At 37.6% G+C, this 20511-nt stretch overlaps 1 protein-coding gene across 11 annotated transcripts in view; it reads right to left on the minus strand.

Moving 5' to 3' along the window:
- Tasp1 (taspase 1) overlaps positions 1-20511 on the minus strand; it is a 314575-nt gene that overhangs the window by 164681 nt on the left and 129383 nt on the right. For 7 of the 11 annotated variants that reach the window (XM_045157512.1, XM_045157513.1, XM_045157514.1 and 4 more), the window contains 2 exons: positions 8467-8586; positions 350-428 (listed from right to left, as the gene is read on the minus strand). In XM_045157512.1, the coding sequence (XP_045013447.1) occupies positions 350-428; positions 8467-8586 (199 nt within the window). The remainder of the gene's footprint in view (positions 1-349; positions 429-8466; positions 8587-20511) is intronic. The other 4 variants (XM_045157517.1, XR_006638586.1, XM_045157519.1 and 1 more) reach the window with 3 other exon arrangements.

The raw sequence follows: 20511 nt of genomic DNA on the forward strand, positions 1-20511 counted from the left end.
GTAAGCCAGATGCACAAAGTGTTGCATGCTTCTGGAGTTCATTTGTAGCACTGAAGGCCCTGGAGTAACTACTGTCTTTATCTGCTTCTCTCTCTCTCTTTTTCAAATAAATGAAGATAACATATTCTAAAACATAAAATGTAACTAAACTGAAGTTAACTATAGAGCTGTAGTCAAAAATGTTTAAGGAATCCTTACACTCCCCAAATGCTAAACATGGTTTTCATGTAGCAATGCTCAATGTAGCATCTTAGCCTATGCTTCATGATTCCCTAAAAATACTGGTTTTAATTATTAAGTGACTGATAGGGTTGTAGTTATGAAAAATGGTCATGAAAGCAGCAAATACCTGAGGTACTCACAGCTGTGGAGTAGGGATTATGAGCTCCAGTATTTTCAGCCCAGCAGCCACATCCATAAAGAGCAGCCTGGGAAAACAGAATATAAAAATAGATAATACTTTGTAAGTACTGTAATTATCATCTTTCCACAGGAGACAAAAGTCATATTTATCTAATAACACCTAATCTGTTACTGATGCACAAAATAGACAATAAAACCAATTATGTATGAAAATGTCATAATAAAATCTATTACTCTGTGTGATAATTAAAAAATAAAAATGCTGAAATAATGTTATAATATCAGAAGCTGTATAAGAATTATGCTAACACCCTGATACACATTCAAGTATGCTGTATTCAAGGGTGCTGTATCTATGAAGACATATATTTACAAGTATTTATCAATATGCATTTTTCTGAAATTATGGTAAAATGAAAAAAAAATGCAGCAATTGTTTTAACATGCAGAAACTATCTTCTATTTTAAGATATAAAATGTGTTACTGCTAACCATGTTCACTCTGTTATGCCACAGGGTACCAGAGCTATTCTTCAAACCTAGCTGTAATATTGTTCTTGTTGACCCTTCCCTCTCCCCTGACCCTCTGAGTAACAGGTAATTCCAAAGTAAACTTGAATTAAAACATCACATTATACCTTTGAAGTGTGTATATAAGCCAATGTGTCACTAAAATTAAAAAGCAATTATTATTTTCCAATGTAAACAGCAAGGAATTGTCTTTGTCTCATCAGAAATAGATTTTTCTTCCCTGATAAACAGTTATGCACCAAAAGCATATACACAGCAATGTGTTCTGACTTCTGTCAGGTGAAAAGTGAGGCAAAAAAAAGGCTTGCTTCAGCTCATCACATCATTGGGTGGTGGAGCAGATTCGTATGTCTGAGATCACTAGAAACATAAGAAACTACTATGGTCTTATGAGATTATGATAATCATCCCTATTTTGTTTCCAACAATCTACTCAGAATGTCTACATTCATCTTTTGAAAATGTACAGTGACTTCTCTCTTTATGGTGGAGAAACATGCCTAATAACTTTTCTACTTCTTAGTTAGAAACCAAATTTAATAACCCTTAACTAAGTATTATAGAGAAGTACAAGGAGGCATTCTCAGGAGTTCATTACCATAACATTGGTAAGAATGAAAAACTGGAAAAAACCTAAATGCCAATTAGTGAATGGCTAAATAAGCTTTGGCAGAGTAATACATGGATAAGAATTTCTGGGCTGGAGAGATGGCTTAGCGGTTAAGCACTTGCCTGTGAAGCCTAAGAACCCCGGTTCGAGGCTCAGTTCCCCAGGTCCCACGTTAGCCAGATGCACAGGGGGCGCATGCATCTGGAGTTCGTTTGCAGAGGCTGGAAGCCCTGGAGCGCCCATTCTCTCTCCCTCTATCTGTCTTTCTCTCTGTGTCTGTCGCTCTCAAATAAATAAATAAAAATTTTAAAAAAAAGCACACATTAACTTCAGGATTCACCATTGCTTAAAATGTACGGAAAATTCCAAAAACAGTACTGTCATTTTGAGGACTAGTGAATAGGCAAAGACATGATAGTGACCAGATAAAGTTGCAGCTTTTTATGACAGTCTGTATTTTTACAAGAACCTTATAACTCAATTGCTCCAATATTCAACCCAATAGGAATCTCTGAAACTTCTGTTATTGAAGTAATCTTATGCCTCACATGGAAACTGACTGCTCTACTGAACACTGTTAATGAAGTAATCTCATTCCTCACGTGGAAACTTACTGCTCTATTGAACACGCCCCCCAAGTACTAAGTTCTTCATTACACTCTGCAAATATCTGTCATATTTTAACATCCATCTACTATTGCTGGTTCCCCTCTGTGTGAATACCTTAGCTATCCCCTAAAGCTACTCAAATTTTTACAACAACTATTCTAGCTATTTTTTTCATTTAAAAAAAAAATCCCAAATTTGTGAAATATTCCCAAAGACTTTCAGGTACAAAATTTCCAACCTTTTCCCTAATCACCTTCTTTGAAAGATAATTCAGAGTCCAAAATGCTTACACATGAGGCATTTAACCTATAGCTGCCATCTCTAGATGTCACTAAACAAGTATGGTATGATACACCTCTAACCCACTGGGATTATAGGCAAAATGATTGGGCATTCAAGGCTAGCTTCAACTACATAGCAAGTTCCAGTCAGCCTAGGCTGCATGAGACCCTACATACACACACACACACACACACACACACAGAGAGAGAGAGAAGGAGGGAGGGAGGGAGAGGGAGAGGGAGAGGGAGAGGGAGAGGGAGAGGGAGAGGGAGAGGGAGAGGGAGAGGGAGAGGGAGAGGGAGAGGGAGAGGGAGAGGGAGAGGGAGAGGGAGAGGGAGAGGGAGAGGGAGGGAGAGAAATTTCTTAAAATCAAGAACTGAATAGGACATTTCCAATGTGGCACAGAATAGAAAGTCTTATATAGCTTTTGAAAACACTATGTTTCTAAAATGCATACCTTGTCTTCTGTTGGAGTTTGAATATAAAATGCCCCTTTAGGTCCAAGTGTTTGAAAACTTGGTCCCTAGTGGTGAAGCTGTTTGAGAAAGTTCTGAACCCTTTAGGAGGTAGAGCTTTGATGGAGAAAATGGGTCACTGGGTGAAGCCTAGAGGTTTTATAACCCAGCCCTACTTCCTGTTCATCCTCCGATTTCTAATTGCAATACCCTACTCCTCATGCCTTTCCTTCCATGAAACTTCCCCTCAAACTATAAGCCAAAAATGAACTTTTCTGTCCTTAAGTTGCTTCTGGACAGGTATTTAGTTCACATCACTAATAAAGTTTCCTTTCCCCCAAAATTGCTGAGTTCAACCGATTCAACACATGGACTTCATAGGAAAACCAGCAGACTTATATGATAAAACCACTCAACAGGCCTTCCTGTAGCAGCCAAATCTCAGAAAAGAACACATGAGAGGTAAAGAAGAGCCCTTGACAATCAGCAGAAAATTATCCAAGATGCACGCACGCTGTCAAATCATTAAGAGCATAGAAAGCTTCCACCTTACTTCACTGGGAACTCTAGACATTTGCCCACCACCCTTTCTATTGCCTACAATTCCTTTAACCTGGAACCTGCATTCCCAAACCTACTGAGGAAGGCCTCAAGAACACCTCACAGCCAGTGGAAGCTACCTTCTAAGGAAACTGAGCATACTACTCTCATCTCTGTTTTATACTCTCTGAGAAAATTCCCTTTATGACAACCGCCCTTAATTTCATGGCCTAAAGTTGTCTTCCTTCTCTACCTTCTGAAATTAGTTAGGCTGAGACAGTAACAGATAAGAAAAAAAAAAAAAAAAAAAAAAATAACCAGCGTTTGTGTGCCTATTATTTACTTTGTTGAGGAAAATACAGCTAGGACTTTAAAAATATTTTTTAAGCTTCCTTCTTATTGGTAGCAAAACTTTCTTGAAAGTATTATAATATAGTGAAAGTAGGTCATATAATGATATTATTATTTAACTGTCTCTAAGCTATTGCTTCCTGTTCTACAAAACGAAGATAATAAGATGGTATGGGATGGTCCAGGCCTTTACTTGGGAGGCAAAATCAAAGAATTACAAGTTCTAGTACCGTCTAGGACACAGAGCAAGTTCAAGGACAGCATAGACAACTTAAAATAAGAGTAAAATCTCAAAATAAGAGTAAAAAATGAGGGACTAGGGGATATATAGCTCAGCTTGCTCACCCAACATGCATATGAGGCTAGGTTCAACCCTTGGTACCACCACAACAACAAACTCCACTGAATAGTGCTGTCAGAAGATCATATGAATTGACACGCTTGTTGTACATAACAAGTGCTGGATAAATAGCAGATGTGGCTATTGTTACTAGGAACTATGGTGTACAATTTACATGTATTGTGTCAATTTTTTAACTTCGTAAGGCAACTAGTATCCTCATTTTATACTTGTGGAAAGTGGAGCTTAAAGATATTGAATAACTCATTCAAAATGAGGAGAATGGTAAGTGAAGTGGAATTGAAATAAAAGGTTTACTTGAATGTAAAGCCCACATTTGTACTACTAAACTATGTATTTGTGTATATGGGGATAAGAACTGAGGGGAGAGGAATACAAGCATCCCTTTCTCATGCTGAAATTTTGAATTGTAATTATAGTAAGCCAAAAAGTAAATTCTCAAGTTACCATTTCACCATCTGCATTGTTATCAAGATGATATGCTAACATATTTATTTATTCATTTATTTGTAAGGAGAGAGAGAGAAATGAGTGAGTATGCCAAGGCCTCTATGCCAGTGCAAATGAACTTGCATACACCACCTGGGGCAGTCAGGCTTTGCAAGCAAGCACCTTTAACAGCTGAGCCATCTCTCCAACCCCAAATTCTTTGAGATATTTTGGTATACTAAAATTTTTAAATAGTTTATGTGAGCATTTAAAATGTACTTTAAAGTATTTCATTTCAGCACTTTTTTTAAACTAGCCTTTGAAACAACTTGATTTTGTAGTTTGTGTCATCTTCTCCAGATTGCCAAAAAATGTTCTTTACTTCTATCTGATCCATGTCTCCTTTACCCCACAGTATTATCCAACTAAGCAACTGGGTTTCTTGATAGTGCCCCAACTCCTTTGCTCCACACCCTTTTATAGGTTTTCAGCTGTTACAACTTATATATTTATGAACTACCCAAGTAGAGTAAATTGACATATAAATTATACAAATTTTTATAAACATTTCTTTTTCCAGGACAGCCCCATGTAGGGTGGCAGAATGGCTTTAAGATTACTGAATGTGGGCTGAAGAGTTGGCTTAGCAGTTAAGGCACTTGCCTGTGAAGCCTAAAGACCCAGGTTCTATTTACCAGGTCCCACATAAGCCAAATGCACATGCTGGCACATGCATCTGGAGTTCGTTTCAGTGAATAGAGGCCCTGGCACACCCATTTTCCCTCCCTCCCTCCCTCTCTCCCTCCACCCCCCTCTCTCATGAATAGATAAATAAATAAATCTTTTTTTAAAAAAATTGCTGGATGTGATGTTCTGCTAACACAGTCCAGAACTAGCCTTGGTTTTGTTACTGATATTTTACTAACTAAAACAAACAGAAAACAGAGAGGAAGCCAAGGGAATTACAATGTAATGAAGGCAAATCTGTTGGCTGCCCTCTCTCCTTCACCAAGACATCCAAATCTGATATGCTAAGTTTAATTTTCTTATTCCAAACTGGACAAATATACAAGGTTTTATAATGTGGAAAAATACTACAACCAGACAAAGGCTTTCATATAATGAGTTGAAACACTATATACATAGTGAGTAAGCATTCCCTATAAGTCCTCTGTACAGCAGGAAAAAAAAAAAAAAAAAGCACAAAATTTGTTATTTCTCTCTGTATCCTCCTAGTATATAGCACTGTAAGGTATTTATTCACATAAAAGGCAAATTATGGATTACCACTGGTGGCTTTGTAAAGATAACTTCCAGAAATCAGTCTGCTCCAAGCATTACTAACCACCAAGACCAGACCAATGGTGACACTGACTGTTCTTCAAAAGTGAGTGGCATGTAGCATAACAAGCCGCACTACATTTATAAGACAAAACCCAAATACTGAGTATCAAATACAATCCTTGCAGTCCCTTTAAGACTCCAAAAGAGTGTCCGATCCACTTGTTCACTCAGAGCCCATATGACACAGCCTATAAGTCAGGTGCCAAAATGGTTCAGACTCAAGATACTTAGTCATCAAATGCATTATTTTACTTCATTCTCAGGGTGGAACTAAATACTGGAAATGGGAAGACCCATTGAAAATTATGTGCCCAGACAGGAACAAACAAATGTCACATAAATTACACACTCCCCATTGCCAGAGTTGAGTATCATAATGTGTTGCTTACCCAAAATCCTAAGTATTCTGAAAAATAGTTGAAATATTTAAAGGATGAAGAATTTTTAAAAGTTACTGTTCCTTGAATGGAGGAAATTTTTAAAAAGCCTATTCTAAAATCATTTTCACACTTAACAGCAATGAGCAATATAATCAGAGAAAGCTTGTTTCTAGAGTAAGAAATATTTTTTTAAATTATTTATTTATTTATTTATTTGAGAGTGACAGACACAGAGAGAAAGACAGATAGAGGGAGAGAGAGAGAATGGGTGCGCCAGGGCTTCCAGCCTCTGCAAACGAACTCCAGATGCGTGCACCCCCTTGTGCATCTGGCTAACGTGGGACCTGGGGAACCGAGCCTCGAACCGGGGTCCTTAGGCTTCATAGGTAAGCGCCTAACCGCTAAGCCATCTCTCCAGCCCAAGAAATATTTTTTAAAAATTAGGACTGAGGAAACCCCCACTTCCAGCTTGGGCCTACCATCCACAATGAGCTTTTGATCAGAGAAACCTACAAGGTTTCCCAAAACAATGACAGACTTCTGTCAGAGTACTTGATGACCCACCAAAGGCCAGTGGTAAGACCCTATTGCTGAAGACTCCATACGCAGCTGACACGTAAAATGGAATGACATGGTTGGAAGCCAGGAGAGAGTCAGTCCCCAGACAGTCAGCGTGTCTAGTGCCAGAAGGTGCTACATAGGCGACTGGGGGAAATGACCAAGATCTGTCCAAGCAACTCACTGTTTAACCTAATTAGCAACAAATAACCTGATGTGATGCCCACACAAGTGCAATAGTGGTACACAGCCATGGTGGGGAACCAACTGCTCTTGATTTGGCTAACTGATCCACTCAGTGGTACTAGACCCATAGCTGGAGCTGGGAAACAAGTCAGAACCATACCCAAACACAAGCCCACTCTACAATATCAAGCTACCATCAATCACGGGGTATAAGAGGGCCTACATCTATCAAAGTGTCTATCAAAAAAGTAAGTGTTATCTCAATTTTCCGGTTGCTAACTTACTCTCCTTTGGAGAATCTGCTTCTCTTTTTCAGATAGATGCAGATCCTAAGGAGACAGCTGCCCCAACATACCTCAAAAGGGGCCGAACTGAAACTAAGGACAACTGGCGAAACAAGCAAGGGTGATGTTTTCCTGTGAAACGGATATCAGCACAAAGGGGAAGGAGACCAACGCAGAGAAAAATCAACTCCTACCAAATCAGAGAGCCAGAGCCTCAAAGGCCCCCAACACCTCAGCACTGAAGCAGACCAAAAATGAACCCAACATGGCTCAGGGAAATTTTGCGGAAGAGGGGGCGGAAAGAATGTCAGAGTCACATGCTGGGTCATGATTTGCAGAGACATTTATCATACCAATAACTGGGGGCTAACTCCACAATGCATGACCCATTTTCATTAACAAGGAGGGTCCAATGGGAGGGGGTAGATCACAGATGAGCCTAAACAATGGTACCAAACTGCCTGTATTTACTGAAAAGAAAACTAATAAATTAAATTTTAAAAAAATTAGGACTGAGGAGATGGTTCAGTGGTTAAAGGTGCTTGCTTGCAAAGCCTGACACCTAGGATCAATTCCCCAACCATCCATGGTAAATAAAGCCAGATGCAAAAAGTACAAGCATCTGGTATCATTTGCAATAAGAGACTTTGATGCTACCTCCATGTAAATACATAAAAGTATTTTTTAAAATCAACACACATGGCTGGAGAGTTGCCTCAGCAGTTAAATGCACTTGCTTGCAAAGCTTGACAACTAGGACTGAATCCTCAGTACCCAGGTAAAGCCAGAAGGACAAAGTAGCACATGTATATGGAGACGTTTGTGGTGGCAGGAGGCTCCAGCATGCCCATACTCACCTCTCTCACTTTCTGTCTCTCTCAAATAAAGAAATGTATTTTTTTTTAATCAATTCACACTTGCTAAAGTTCTACTTAATACCCAGACCACAGCCTAGCCTGATCAAAGTAATAAAATTAGTATTACAGGTTCTTAAGATGAGAAAGAACCTTATCATTATACAAAGGGTTTTAAATAATCTTGAAAAGGAATTTGATTTTGATCTATAAATGATAAATGTTAACAAATGATAATTTTTTTCTAAGAAAAAATGTCCCTCTTGGTTTGAAAAATCTGACTAGAGAGTTCTGTATTTTATTTGGAAAAGAAACCCACAATGCCTTACCTGTCCGACTCTCCCTGGGTGTTTCAAGGCCAAGCCTCCACTGGAGACAGCAGCAGCAACATTCCCTTCATGGTCCACAACCACAGCACCCACTGTGTCCAAAGTGCCTGAGTCATTTTCCTGTAGAGCAAAGGGGGCATGACTGTTCACCAGGCCTGGGGTGAGACAGGTGAACGTGACTATACAGTAGACATGACTGTTCACCAGGCCTGGTGTGAGATGAGTGAACATAACTATACAGTGCGCATGACTGTTCACCAGGCCTGGTGTAAGACAGTAGGCATAACTATTCAGTAAGCATGAGTGTTCTCCACATCTGGTGTGAGACAGAGGACATGAGTGTTCACCAAGCCTGGCATGAAGACAGTGAACATGACTACACAGTGGACATAAGTGTTGAACAGGCCTGGTGTGAGTCAGGTAAAAATGACTATGCAGTGGGAGCAAGATCATTTACCACTGATTTGCTTTCCAGTATAATTATCACAACAATATCTGAACAATAATAATAAATCACTTAAAATTATTTACAACCAAGTTGCCATTTAAAATCTACATAAGGGCTGGAGAGATGGCTAAGTGGTTTGCCTGTAAAGCCTAACAACTCGAGTTCCAATTCCCCAGTACCATGTAAAGCCAGATGCACAAAATGATGCATGCATCTGGAATTCATTTACAGCAGCTAGAGGATCTGACATACCCATCCCTCTTCCCCCGGACATGATGGCACATGCCTTTAATCCCAACACTTGGGAGGCAGAGGTAGAAGGATCACTGTGAGTTCAAGGCCACCCTGAGACTCCATAGTGAATTCCACATCAGTCTGGGCTAGAGCAAGACCATACCTTAAAAACAAACAAACAAAAAAAAAAAAACCTACATAAGTCAAGACGTAATTTTCCCTGGAAAATTCTAGATACAAGTTGCTTCATTGATCTAATACCTTCCTTTTCTAAGAAACCTAGCATGTCTTTTTAATGGAGAAAATTTAATACAAATTACAGTTCACAGCAGTACCTCCTTAACCTCAAGAATCAAACCATGGGCTGTTAGAGAGGGCTTAGCAATTAAGGTGCTTGTCTGCAAAGCCAAAGGACCCAGGGTCAATTCCCCAGGACACACGTTAAGCCAGATGCGCAGGGGGTGCATGTATCTGGAGTTCGTTTGCAGTGGATGGATGCCCTGGCATGCCCATTCTCTCTCCCTGTCTCTTTCCCTCCCTCCCTCCTCCTCTCTCATAAATAAATACAACACTGAACACAACATCGGGACTTAGACTGACAGAAAAGGCTTAACTGGGCGAAGTGAGTGTCATACTCCTAATTTTTCTTTTAACCAAATCAGAGAGAAGTCCAGTCAATGGATCTGCATGGCTATATCCCTGAAGGCACTTAGCTCAGGGAAGCTTTTTACACATTCTAAGCAGTAGGTACACGCCTAGACCAGGTTGACACTCTGGAGCCTGCTTTCAGGACAGTTTCAAGATTAACCATATACTCCCCGAGAAATGGTCTGCTCTAGCCTATGAAATTTACATATGGCAGACACCGTGTTCTGATTTAAGTACAGGTGTGTCGTCAGTATCACACAGTAAGTCCATCAGTTACTAAACAGTCAATGCCACTTCAACGTCAGAGCCAGCTTCTGTCTTGATTTCTCAAGGGTTGGTTTCATGCAGCACCTAAGACAGCCACTATTTTGGGAAAGATTTAACAATAAGTTATACTCCTGCACCTTGGACAAACTAGTTTTGGTTGTTAGTATGAGGAAAAAAAAGTAAAAAACACCAAAACATTTTATTACAGAAAAGATGGGTAATTTTACTGAGAAACATACTTTTAAGGTAAACATTTGTTATATTAGCCTAATGAATAATTTCTAAACCTTTATAGTATTGTAACCTTAGGTACAGGAGTGTTTTTTCCTTGTACAAATGACAAGTCTTATGTCTTCTATAGGAGGGTTTCTCAAGCTTTAATGTACATACAAATCACTAAAAGAATTTAAGTGCGAATTGCCATGAAGTAAGCATGGAACTGGCCAAGACTGTGTCAAACAACCTCCCAGGTAATGATGCTAGTTCACAGATCCTACTTGGAAAAAACAAGGCCTGATAGTGTTGAACTCCATGATCGCATGCTAAAGGAGATTAACTACAAAAGGCCTAAATTCTATCCCATCCAACCAGCAACTGGCAGCATATCACAACAGCCATACCACCATAGAAATATTACAGTGCTTTAAAGTACTGATCTGACACTGGTGGTCTTATTGAAATAAACAACTCCCATATAAATGAACAGACTAAATGTCCTGAACAACAGCAATCAAGAAATTCCTTTTGAGATTGCTTTGAGAAATAGTCCTTATTGAGAGATGGTATAATATACCTTTTCTGGGCATGTATATGCATATTCATATGCAAGAAGGCAAATGTGTATATGCAGGTGTATATGTGTGTAAACGTGTGTGGAGGCCAGAGGTCGATGCCAAGTATGTTAGCTTTCCACCTTATTCTTTGAGATAAGGTCTCGTGCTGAACCTAGAACTCACCAATTCAGCTAGACTAGCTAGTGAGCCCCAGGGATTCTATGCCGATGTCCTGAGGTGTTTTGTTTTATTATGTTTTGGTTTGGTTTGGTTTCGGTTTTTCAAGGTAGGTTCTCACTCTAGCTCAGACTAACCTGGAATTCATATGTAGTATCAGGGTAGCCTTGAACTTACGGCAATCCTCCTACCTCTACTTCAGAAGTGCTGGGATTAAAGGTGTGCACCACCATGCCCAGATAGCCATCAGGTATTTTTAAGTGTCTGCTACAGATCCAAACTCCAGTCCTCATGCTTGTGTAGCACTTTACCCAATAAGCAATCTAGCAACCTTACTATCAGCACTTCTTCCACTATTATTTGTTATATAGTTCTATAAGCCTATTCATTTTTGTTCACAGTTCACATACAATGTAAAGTGACTGTCTTCAATAGTGTTGATAAAGACAATACCTCTAACAAATAATCAGATTGTAGTTTTCATATTTCATGTTTGAGGAAGGCCTCTCTTTCAAAAAACTTACTATTTTTAATATTTTATTTACTCATTTATTAACGAGACAGAGAGAGAGGTAGACAAAGAGAGAGGTAGACAGAGAGAGAATGGACATGCCAAGGCCTCTAACCATGGCAAACAAACTACAAATGCAGAAAAGTAAAAAAAAAAAAAAAAAAAAAGTCATATTTATAGGCACATGATTTTAATATAAGTACATACTGTTAAATGACAGACTCAGACTTATACAAAATACCTCCATGCTTTGTGTTTGTCTATGGCCAGAATGCTTAACATCCCCCAACCACTCACTTCCACTCTCCCTCCCTCTCTCTCCAAGACAGGGAAATCCTGTCCTGTGCATACTAGGCAATATACTACTACAGAACTAAACTCCCATGCCATAAAATCTACTCTCTGAAGGATATTTACTGTTTTTCTATAAACTGCAACTGCTGATCCTACCAAGAATTATACAACAGAATTTTATAGAGGGAAAGTATACCATAAGTACAATATATATATATATTATCTGCAAAATAACTGTCCTACCATTTCAATCAGGATATTTTGAACTAGGAAAGTTTTCATGATTACATCAAACTAATATGAAAAGATATAAAAACCAATGTCAGTATAACCAGACTATATACAGATGGATTTACCATAATGCAGTTGTGAAAACTGAAAAATCATACAAAAAGTAGAGAATTCTGTTTGAAGTTAAGCTATGTACTACTAAAGGTTTGCAACACCTGCAAAACTCAGAATTACTTCATAAATATTTAAGAATTATTCCATACACTTCACATACTGCAAAGCAAATTTACGGATGATGAAGTAATACTTAAGGATTTTTATGAAGTGCAGATAAATTGACTGAAAGACAAACATTGGTATTTGGGGCATAATAATTTCACAGAGCTCATTTGTATGGAAATGAAATCTTAGGTTAAAAAATACACAATGATTGTGACTATACAGAGCTACTATTACACTCTTACACCCCATAAATACTTAAAAATACATACAACACACAGATACACATGTGCATATTATCCTTGACTGAAACATGTTATTCATATCATTTTTGATGCAATTGTGACTATAAAGCAACTATACAAGCTCCCCTCAAAAAAAACCCCACATTTATATGAATTTTGTAGACAAAGTACAGTTAGTATGGAAAAGACTGAAATAAACATTCTGCAAGTAATTATAATTTTTTCTGCTACAAGTTAGAGAAGGCTTTTACATAGTAATCATAAGTAACATGCTAAAAAGAGTAACATGTAAAATCCTTTAAAGAAAATAAATTTCTTAATAAATACTATTTCCCACAAGAAACTAATACCACTAACCTAGAAAAGAGTCAGTCCCCAAACAGTCAGCGTGTCTAGTGCCAGAAGGTGCTACATGGGCAACTAGGGGAAAATGACCAATATCTGTCCAAGCAACTCATAGTCTAACATACTTAGCAGCAAGTAACCTGTTGTGATGCCCACACAAGTGCAATAGTGGCACACAGCCATGGTGGGGAACCAACTGCTCTTGATTTGGCTAACTGATCCCCTCAGTGATATGGGACCCATAGCTGGAGCTGGGAAACAAGTCAGACCATATCCAAACATTAGCCCACTCTCCAATATCAAGCTACCATCAATCATGGGCTACAAGAGGGCCTACACGTATTAAATTCTCTATAAAAAAAAGTAAGAGTTATCTCATTTTCCTGGTGCTAACTTACTCTCCGTTGGAGAATCTGCTTCTCTTTTTCAGATAGCTGTAGATCCTTAGGAGAGAGCCATACCATCATACCTCAAAAGGGCCCTGGCTGAAACTAAGAACAATTGGCAAAACAAGCAAGGGTGCTGTTTTCCTGATGAACCAGATACCAGCACAAGGGAGAAAGAGACCAACGCAGAGAAAAATCAACTCCTACCAAATCAGAGAGCCAGAGCCTCAGAGGCCCCCAACACCTTATCACCGAAGAAGACCAAAAATGAACCCAACATGGCTCAGGGAAATTTTGCAGAAGAAGGGGCAGAAAGAATGTCAGAGCCACATGTTGGGTCATGATATGCAGAGACATTTATCTTACCCATAACTGTGGGCTAACTCCACAATGCACAACCCATATACCTCAACAAGGAGGGGCCAGTGGGGAGGGGGTAGGCCATGTATGAGCCTAATAATGGTACCAAACTGACTGTATTTGCTGAATACAAAACTAATTAATAAAAAATAAATTAAAAAAAAAAAAAGAATGTCGGGCTGGAGAGATGGCTTAGTGGTTAAGGTACTTGGCTGCTAAGCCTAAGGACCCATGTATGACTCTCCAGATCCCACATAAGCCAGACACACAAAGGTGAGGCAAGGCTGTACATGCCCACTGGGTGGTGCAAGCATCTGGAGTTTGATTGCAATGGCTGAGGGTCTGGCAGGCCAATTCTCTCTCTCTCTCACATACATACATACATACATACATACATACATACATACATACATACATACATACATAAATAGAAAAAAAAAACAGCTTACCAACTTAAAAAAAAAGAAAAGAATGTCATATTGAACTGGAGAATAAGAAGAAGTATCCCTGGACATGACACATGACCACTGCACTCATAAACTCACAGCAGCTAGGTATACCTGCACAAATCTGGGTCCATCAACATTCGATCATTGATGATAAGGGGCTTATGAGGCACAACCCATCCCTGAAGAGTTATTGGCAATTAACTTTGTTAGGGGAAGGAGAGAGATTATTGCAAAGCAAAAGGACCCATGTTTGACTCTCCAGATCCCATGTAAGTCAGACGCATAAAGGCAAGGTCTCACATGCCCACTAGATGGCACAAGTGTCTGGATTTCAACTGCAGTGGCTGGAGGCCCTGGCATACCCATTTTCTCTCTCACACACTCACTCTCTCTCTCTCTCTCAAATAAATAAATTAAAATATATATATATTTTAAAAATATCAGTAAGAGGGCTAGAGAGATGGCTTAGCAGTTAAGGCACATGCCTGCATAGCATAAGGACCCAAGTTTGATTCTCCAGATCCCACCTAAGCCAGATACACAGGGTGGCGCGTGCATCTGGAATTCATTTGTAGTGAGTGGCTAGAGGTCCTGGCACATCCATTCTTACACTCTCTCGTTCTCTGTCTCTCCCCTTCTTTATCTCTAATAAATAAAAATAAATCATATATATGATACATATATATACACATATATATATGAAATAGATGCTTAGTTTTGACAGGCATTCATAAACTCAGTACTCAACAATAATAGGAGAAACATATCTTCAAGCAAACATGAATATTTACAACTTATTGTACAAAAGCTATAAATCACAACAAAATCAAAAAGCAGTACCAAATAGAACACACTCTAAAATAATTAGCTTAGTAATCAATAATTAAGTTGAGAAAGTAAAAGCAAAGTATTTCTAAGGAATTTATAGATCAAACAAAAGTAAATGGAAATAAAAATAACAATAAATGCTAATAATATATTTCAAACTCGAATAAAATAATTTTAAAATAGTACTTGGAAGAAAATTAATACCCAGAATGTTGATACTGGAGAACAAAATTAATAGTGTCCATTTAAATAAGTTAGAAATAAGATAAATATAATCTTTAGAAAAAAGAAAAATAGAGATTAAAATACAAAATAAAAGGAGAAAAAAAATACTCAAAAAGATCAAAAAACAAGGTAAAGTTGGTTCTCAGAAAAAAAAATCTTGTTAAATGAAGTGAATGAAACTGATCTGATAGACAACCATTTTCTCCATCACTGAAATTGCAGCTAGGACTCAACCCTCCAATCTGCTCCTCCACCACTAGTTTGGGTACTGATATCTTTGCCTCATTTATATTCAATTCAGTATAAACGGCACTTCCCATGGTCATCCTTATCATCCACACACTCATGCCACCTGTGTTTATAGTCATTTTCATCACTCAACACACACATGTAACACTCGCCTTCATAGTCACCCTCATTATCCAACACACATGCACACACACACACACAAACACGCGTGCATGCATGCACACCACCCATCTTCAACTCCATAGCTACAAAACACTTCATAAAAGGCTTCCTGAGTCATTTCCCATAGAAATCACTTGCACCTGTAAGCTCCCAAAACATGTACTTTTCCCACTCCAAGAAGATTACACATTAGATTAGATCTTTTGTGGCTTATCTTGCCCCCTCATGTACCTTTAAGGAGCATATAACAAATATCATGAAATTAATGTTTAATGAAACCTCATCAAGAAGTCATCATTTACACCTTTGAAATGTTATCTTGTTCATCTTACATGGATTATGCAAACTCAGAACACCTAAAGTTGTTTTCCTCTTACAACACACACTTTTGATTAACTCATATTTAGATCTTCCCCAAATGCAATGCTTCTAAACACCACTCCTAAATAAGTCCTGTCCCAAGAGCCCATGCTTACATAACTGCTGTGAAGTCTCTAGCTGGCCTCCATAATTACCACACTCAAGTCGTCTCACTCCACGTCTCACAATATGAGAGTGGTCCTTTTATTTCTGGAAGTTTCACATGCCCTCTGGTCTACTGCTTAAAACAAACTGCTAAGGATTTGTCCATCAAACATTAAGGCTCTCACTTTACTAAAACGTTACATGTCTTGATTTCAGCTACACATTCCTATATTGGAGGTTTGATGACACTTCTTTGCTGCCCTCTCATTCTCTGAGGTCACTGCATTTTTGACTAAATTTTCTTTAACTCCAAACTTTTTTGATTAAGAAGTAATACTCCTAAAACTCTAGCTTTAACTGTGTTGTCTTCACTTAAAAGCTGGTTACCCTTCATTATAATCAGTCATCACCAATTTGATTTCATAGAGATATGTGTATGACACTTTTTTACTGAAAGACAGCACAATTATGCTACTAACATGCTCACTAATAGTATATAAATTCATTACCTGAGTAGATTTGAAGACATATAAATAAGCAAGCTAAAGCTTTGCTAATTAAATGGATAAAAACAAATTGTCTTTATAAGAACAGGCAATCTTTTTCAATTTAGTAGTTCAAGTTAGCTCTTTCCAGGAACACCTGGCTATGGTCTGGGCTTCTGGTCTCTCTTTCATTTGCGGCACACACCTTCTATGGATAAAATTACACTTTTAAATGCCAGTGCTCCACTGGCCTTTGAACTGACTCTTAAAGCAGTAGGAAATATCAGATAAAGGACTGGAAGGTAACTCAGACAATCTGGATCTTATTCCTGCCTATGAAACACCATGATAATTAAGATGGGCCACTTAACCTTGATTTAAATTGGACCCTCTCCATATTTTACACTGACTTGATAACAGTCATGGTTTGCTTTAAAAGGCATGAGATTTTTAAAGAATAGCTTTATCTGTGTTTTTGTCTGTTTGTTTGTCTGTTTTTGTTTATCAAGATAGAGTCTTGCTCTAGTCCAGGCTGATTTGGAATTCACTATGTAGTCTCAGGCTGGCCTCAAACTCAGTAATTCTCCTACCTCTACCTCCTAAGTACTGGTATTCAAGGCATGTACTACCATCCTGGGCTAGCTTTATCTGTTTGGCCACATAATTACAAGTATATCCCCTAAAATAGAAACTGCTATTCAAAATCATAAATATGTAACAACTAAAGAAAAGCATATTAAAAAACAAAAAGAAAAAAAAGTGATATACTCTTTTCCTTTGTCTCTTAATAGATTAAAATCTTCTTAGAAAGCAAATAATTGAAAGAGTACTCAAGGAGCCACGTATATCCAAGAAGAATCAAATGCTATTCAAATTAGCCTCAGTAATATTTTCAGAAACCCACAAAACTCTAAAGTCTATGATTAATTCAAACAGTTACCAAGAAGACCCCGATTTGTACATATTCCAAAGCATTCTCCTCATTTGGTTTCAAGTACAGTTAGAACAAATAAAAGTTAAGTGAGGCACAGGGTGGAAGGAGCTCTGTCTAGGAACTTAATTTCACTGTGGTCTTTTTACATTGTTAAATTCTGTAGACAATTTAACCTTGTCATATGACATTCCCCTACTGGGGATTACAAACTGTCAAAACCAGTTTGGTTTGAAGAACAAACTGTACATTTTGGTGTGACATTTTATATTTTTAATACCTTAAATTGGAGCAGTATTTCCAGCCAATCAGCCCTACTGACTTTTCCCTGTCTATCTCTTCCATATAAAAATTGCCCATTTGTGGGGCTCTGAACCTACAACTTTTTATCATTTCTACCCAGTTTCAATTCCTTCCTTCCCATAAGGCCTGCCAAGAGAAATTTAGCAGAGCTCAGGAAGACTTCACCCGTTAAATTTGTTTATGTCATATTGATTTTGATGTCTCAGCATGTACAAACTGGTAGTGTTTCCATTTATTGCCTAATTCCTCATAGCCAAATATGTAAAAGGCACGGCCTAAGCCTCAAATCCTTTCTTTACTCCCTAAAATGCATCTTAAATCTTTACAAGAAGAACACTCAATGATTGCTAATGATAATATTGAGGTCAAAAGTAAAAAGGTACAAGACAAGAAAATAGATCACATGAGGTCATTCACACAAAGCCTATACATTTCTCAAGGTGACTTGCTGATAAAATCCTCATAGTATACAAACTAACAGAGCAACAAAAATAGCACTGCCTGTATTTTGGACTAATACCCCAGAATATTTTTCAGACCTTAACACTTCCTCATAGAAAAGGTGTAATGCTTACAACTTAAAATGCTCTCACCCCAGCCAAATAAAAAATAAAGCACACTCACAAATTTGTAATGGTATCTATGCTCAAAGAGTCAGAAACTTGTTTCACTTTACAAGGCAATTCACATTTCCATTTTGTATGATCTTTGTTCCATCTTGGAAAATCATACATTCAAAACATATAATGTGCTAGAAAATGGGAAGAAATTCTTATTGTGGTGAGGGTCCACAATCTCTTTCCAGAAGACATGGCCTAGAATAGAAGTACATTTGTAAAACAGGCGTTTTTACCTGCTAACAGGGAAGGCACTTGTTCAAATTTCTCTAGGTGAGCATGCCCCCTTGTGGGCACTTCCCAACTCACCTTTCAAATGGCCAGTCAAGAGACACTTCTTGACATTCTTTTCCCTTATACTTGCTTATATATTCTTAAATCTCACTTCCTTAGCCTCTACATCAAATAAGTAGTATTATTTAATAATATTTCAGATATGCAACTTCCTTTGATGTTATCCCTATATAAATGTTTATTTTTAAAAGCTTAATCATGAATTTCAGACTAGTGGATATGTTGAAGTGTTTGATAGATTGAAACTTTTCTTGTTAGACTGATTAACTAATAAAGTAACATTATTGCTTTCTCTTTCAAAATTAATATTAGAATTACCATTTGTATTTAATTAATAATGTTGACTGACTAACATTTCACTATTTCTGTGGACTGAGAAAGGAATAAAAATAAATAAAATGTTTATGCATTCATCAACCAACACAAATGATAAAATTACTAAACACAGCAATCTCAAAATGGTGATTAACTAAAGTTCATTTGTCAATTTAATATGCACTTATTACCTAAAGTACCTGCTAAACAGAAGTAAATCTGTTCTGATCTGAGTAAAATCTGAACTAGCCATTAAAGTAGTACTCACAATAACAGTTAGGAAGCAGAGAAAGAGCTGAGGCTATATTATCATTTGTTCCACACACACAAAGAGACAAGAGTAAAAGTTTAGAGTTGAGAAATCTCAGCAAATTTATTAAAAACTAAACAAAGAAATTAATATAGCAAAAGTGAAATAGATTTCTCCTGGTCATAAATAATGAAAGTGAAGCTAGAAGTCAGTTTTCAAGGAGTCAGGCTAAAAAGTTTGGGTTTTAATATACAGACAGTAAAGATTCTATGACAGTTTCGCTTAGGGGAATAACAAAGCCAATGTAGATATTTTAAAGGAAATTTAATATGGGATAGCACACAGAATTAAAGAGGAATGGACTAACATTAGAAGCAGACAAGCCAACTGTAAAGATATCATAAGAGTCCAGCCATGAAGAGTAAAAAGTATGTATTTCAGTAGTGGTAAATCTACCAAAAAGGAACAAGTTAGCAGTGTATGTATTCTTTAGACCTGTGTCCTAGGCAGCTGTTGGTTGGCTTTGAGATAGGATCGTGCTGTGCAGCCTAGTTAGCCTTGAAATCTTTGTGGGGAGGGGTGTATATGTGTAGTATATGTGGCATGGCATGTATATGGCATATGAATGTGGTATGATGTGTAGGATATATGCATATGCATGTGTATAGATGTGTATTTATAGGTATATAGTACTATATTACACAAGAATATGTTCATGTAAGCATATAGTACATGCTAGGCATATATGCCCATATCTCCCAACCACCTCTTTTTTAGCCCTCTTTCACCCATTAATTCCCTTTGTTCCCCTAGACAATTTCACTTCCACTTTATGTCATATACATATGTATGTATAAAGCCTAGTGACCACACATGAGAGAAAATGTACAAATATATTTGTCTTTATAAGACTGGCTTAAGTAGCTTAATTATCTCCAGTTGCATCCATTTTTCTGCCAGCAACATAACTTTGCTTTTGTATGGCTGAAAAAAATGACTGTATATATTATATATATTTTCATTATCTATTCATCTGCTGTTGCCTCCATACTTTAGCTATATTGAACAGTTCTGCAATAAACATCAGCATACAAGCATGCCTGTGATACGTTCACATAAAATCTTTTGGGTAAATGAGCAAGAAGGATATAGCTGAGCCATATGGTAAATCTACTTTTTAATTTTTTGAGAAAACCTCATACTGATGTCCAGTGGCAAGAATAGTTTGCATATTGGATTACAACAGCAGTTTATAAGGGTTACATTATGTTGACATCCTTACCAGCATCTGTTTTTTCATTAGAAAGTTTGATTGGGTTGTCTGATTTCTTGTT

The sequence above is a fragment of the Jaculus jaculus genome, chromosome 8 (assembly GCF_020740685.1).
Source record: "Jaculus jaculus isolate mJacJac1 chromosome 8, mJacJac1.mat.Y.cur, whole genome shotgun sequence".
In the NCBI taxonomy this organism is placed as follows: Eukaryota; Metazoa; Chordata; class Mammalia; order Rodentia; family Dipodidae; genus Jaculus; species Jaculus jaculus.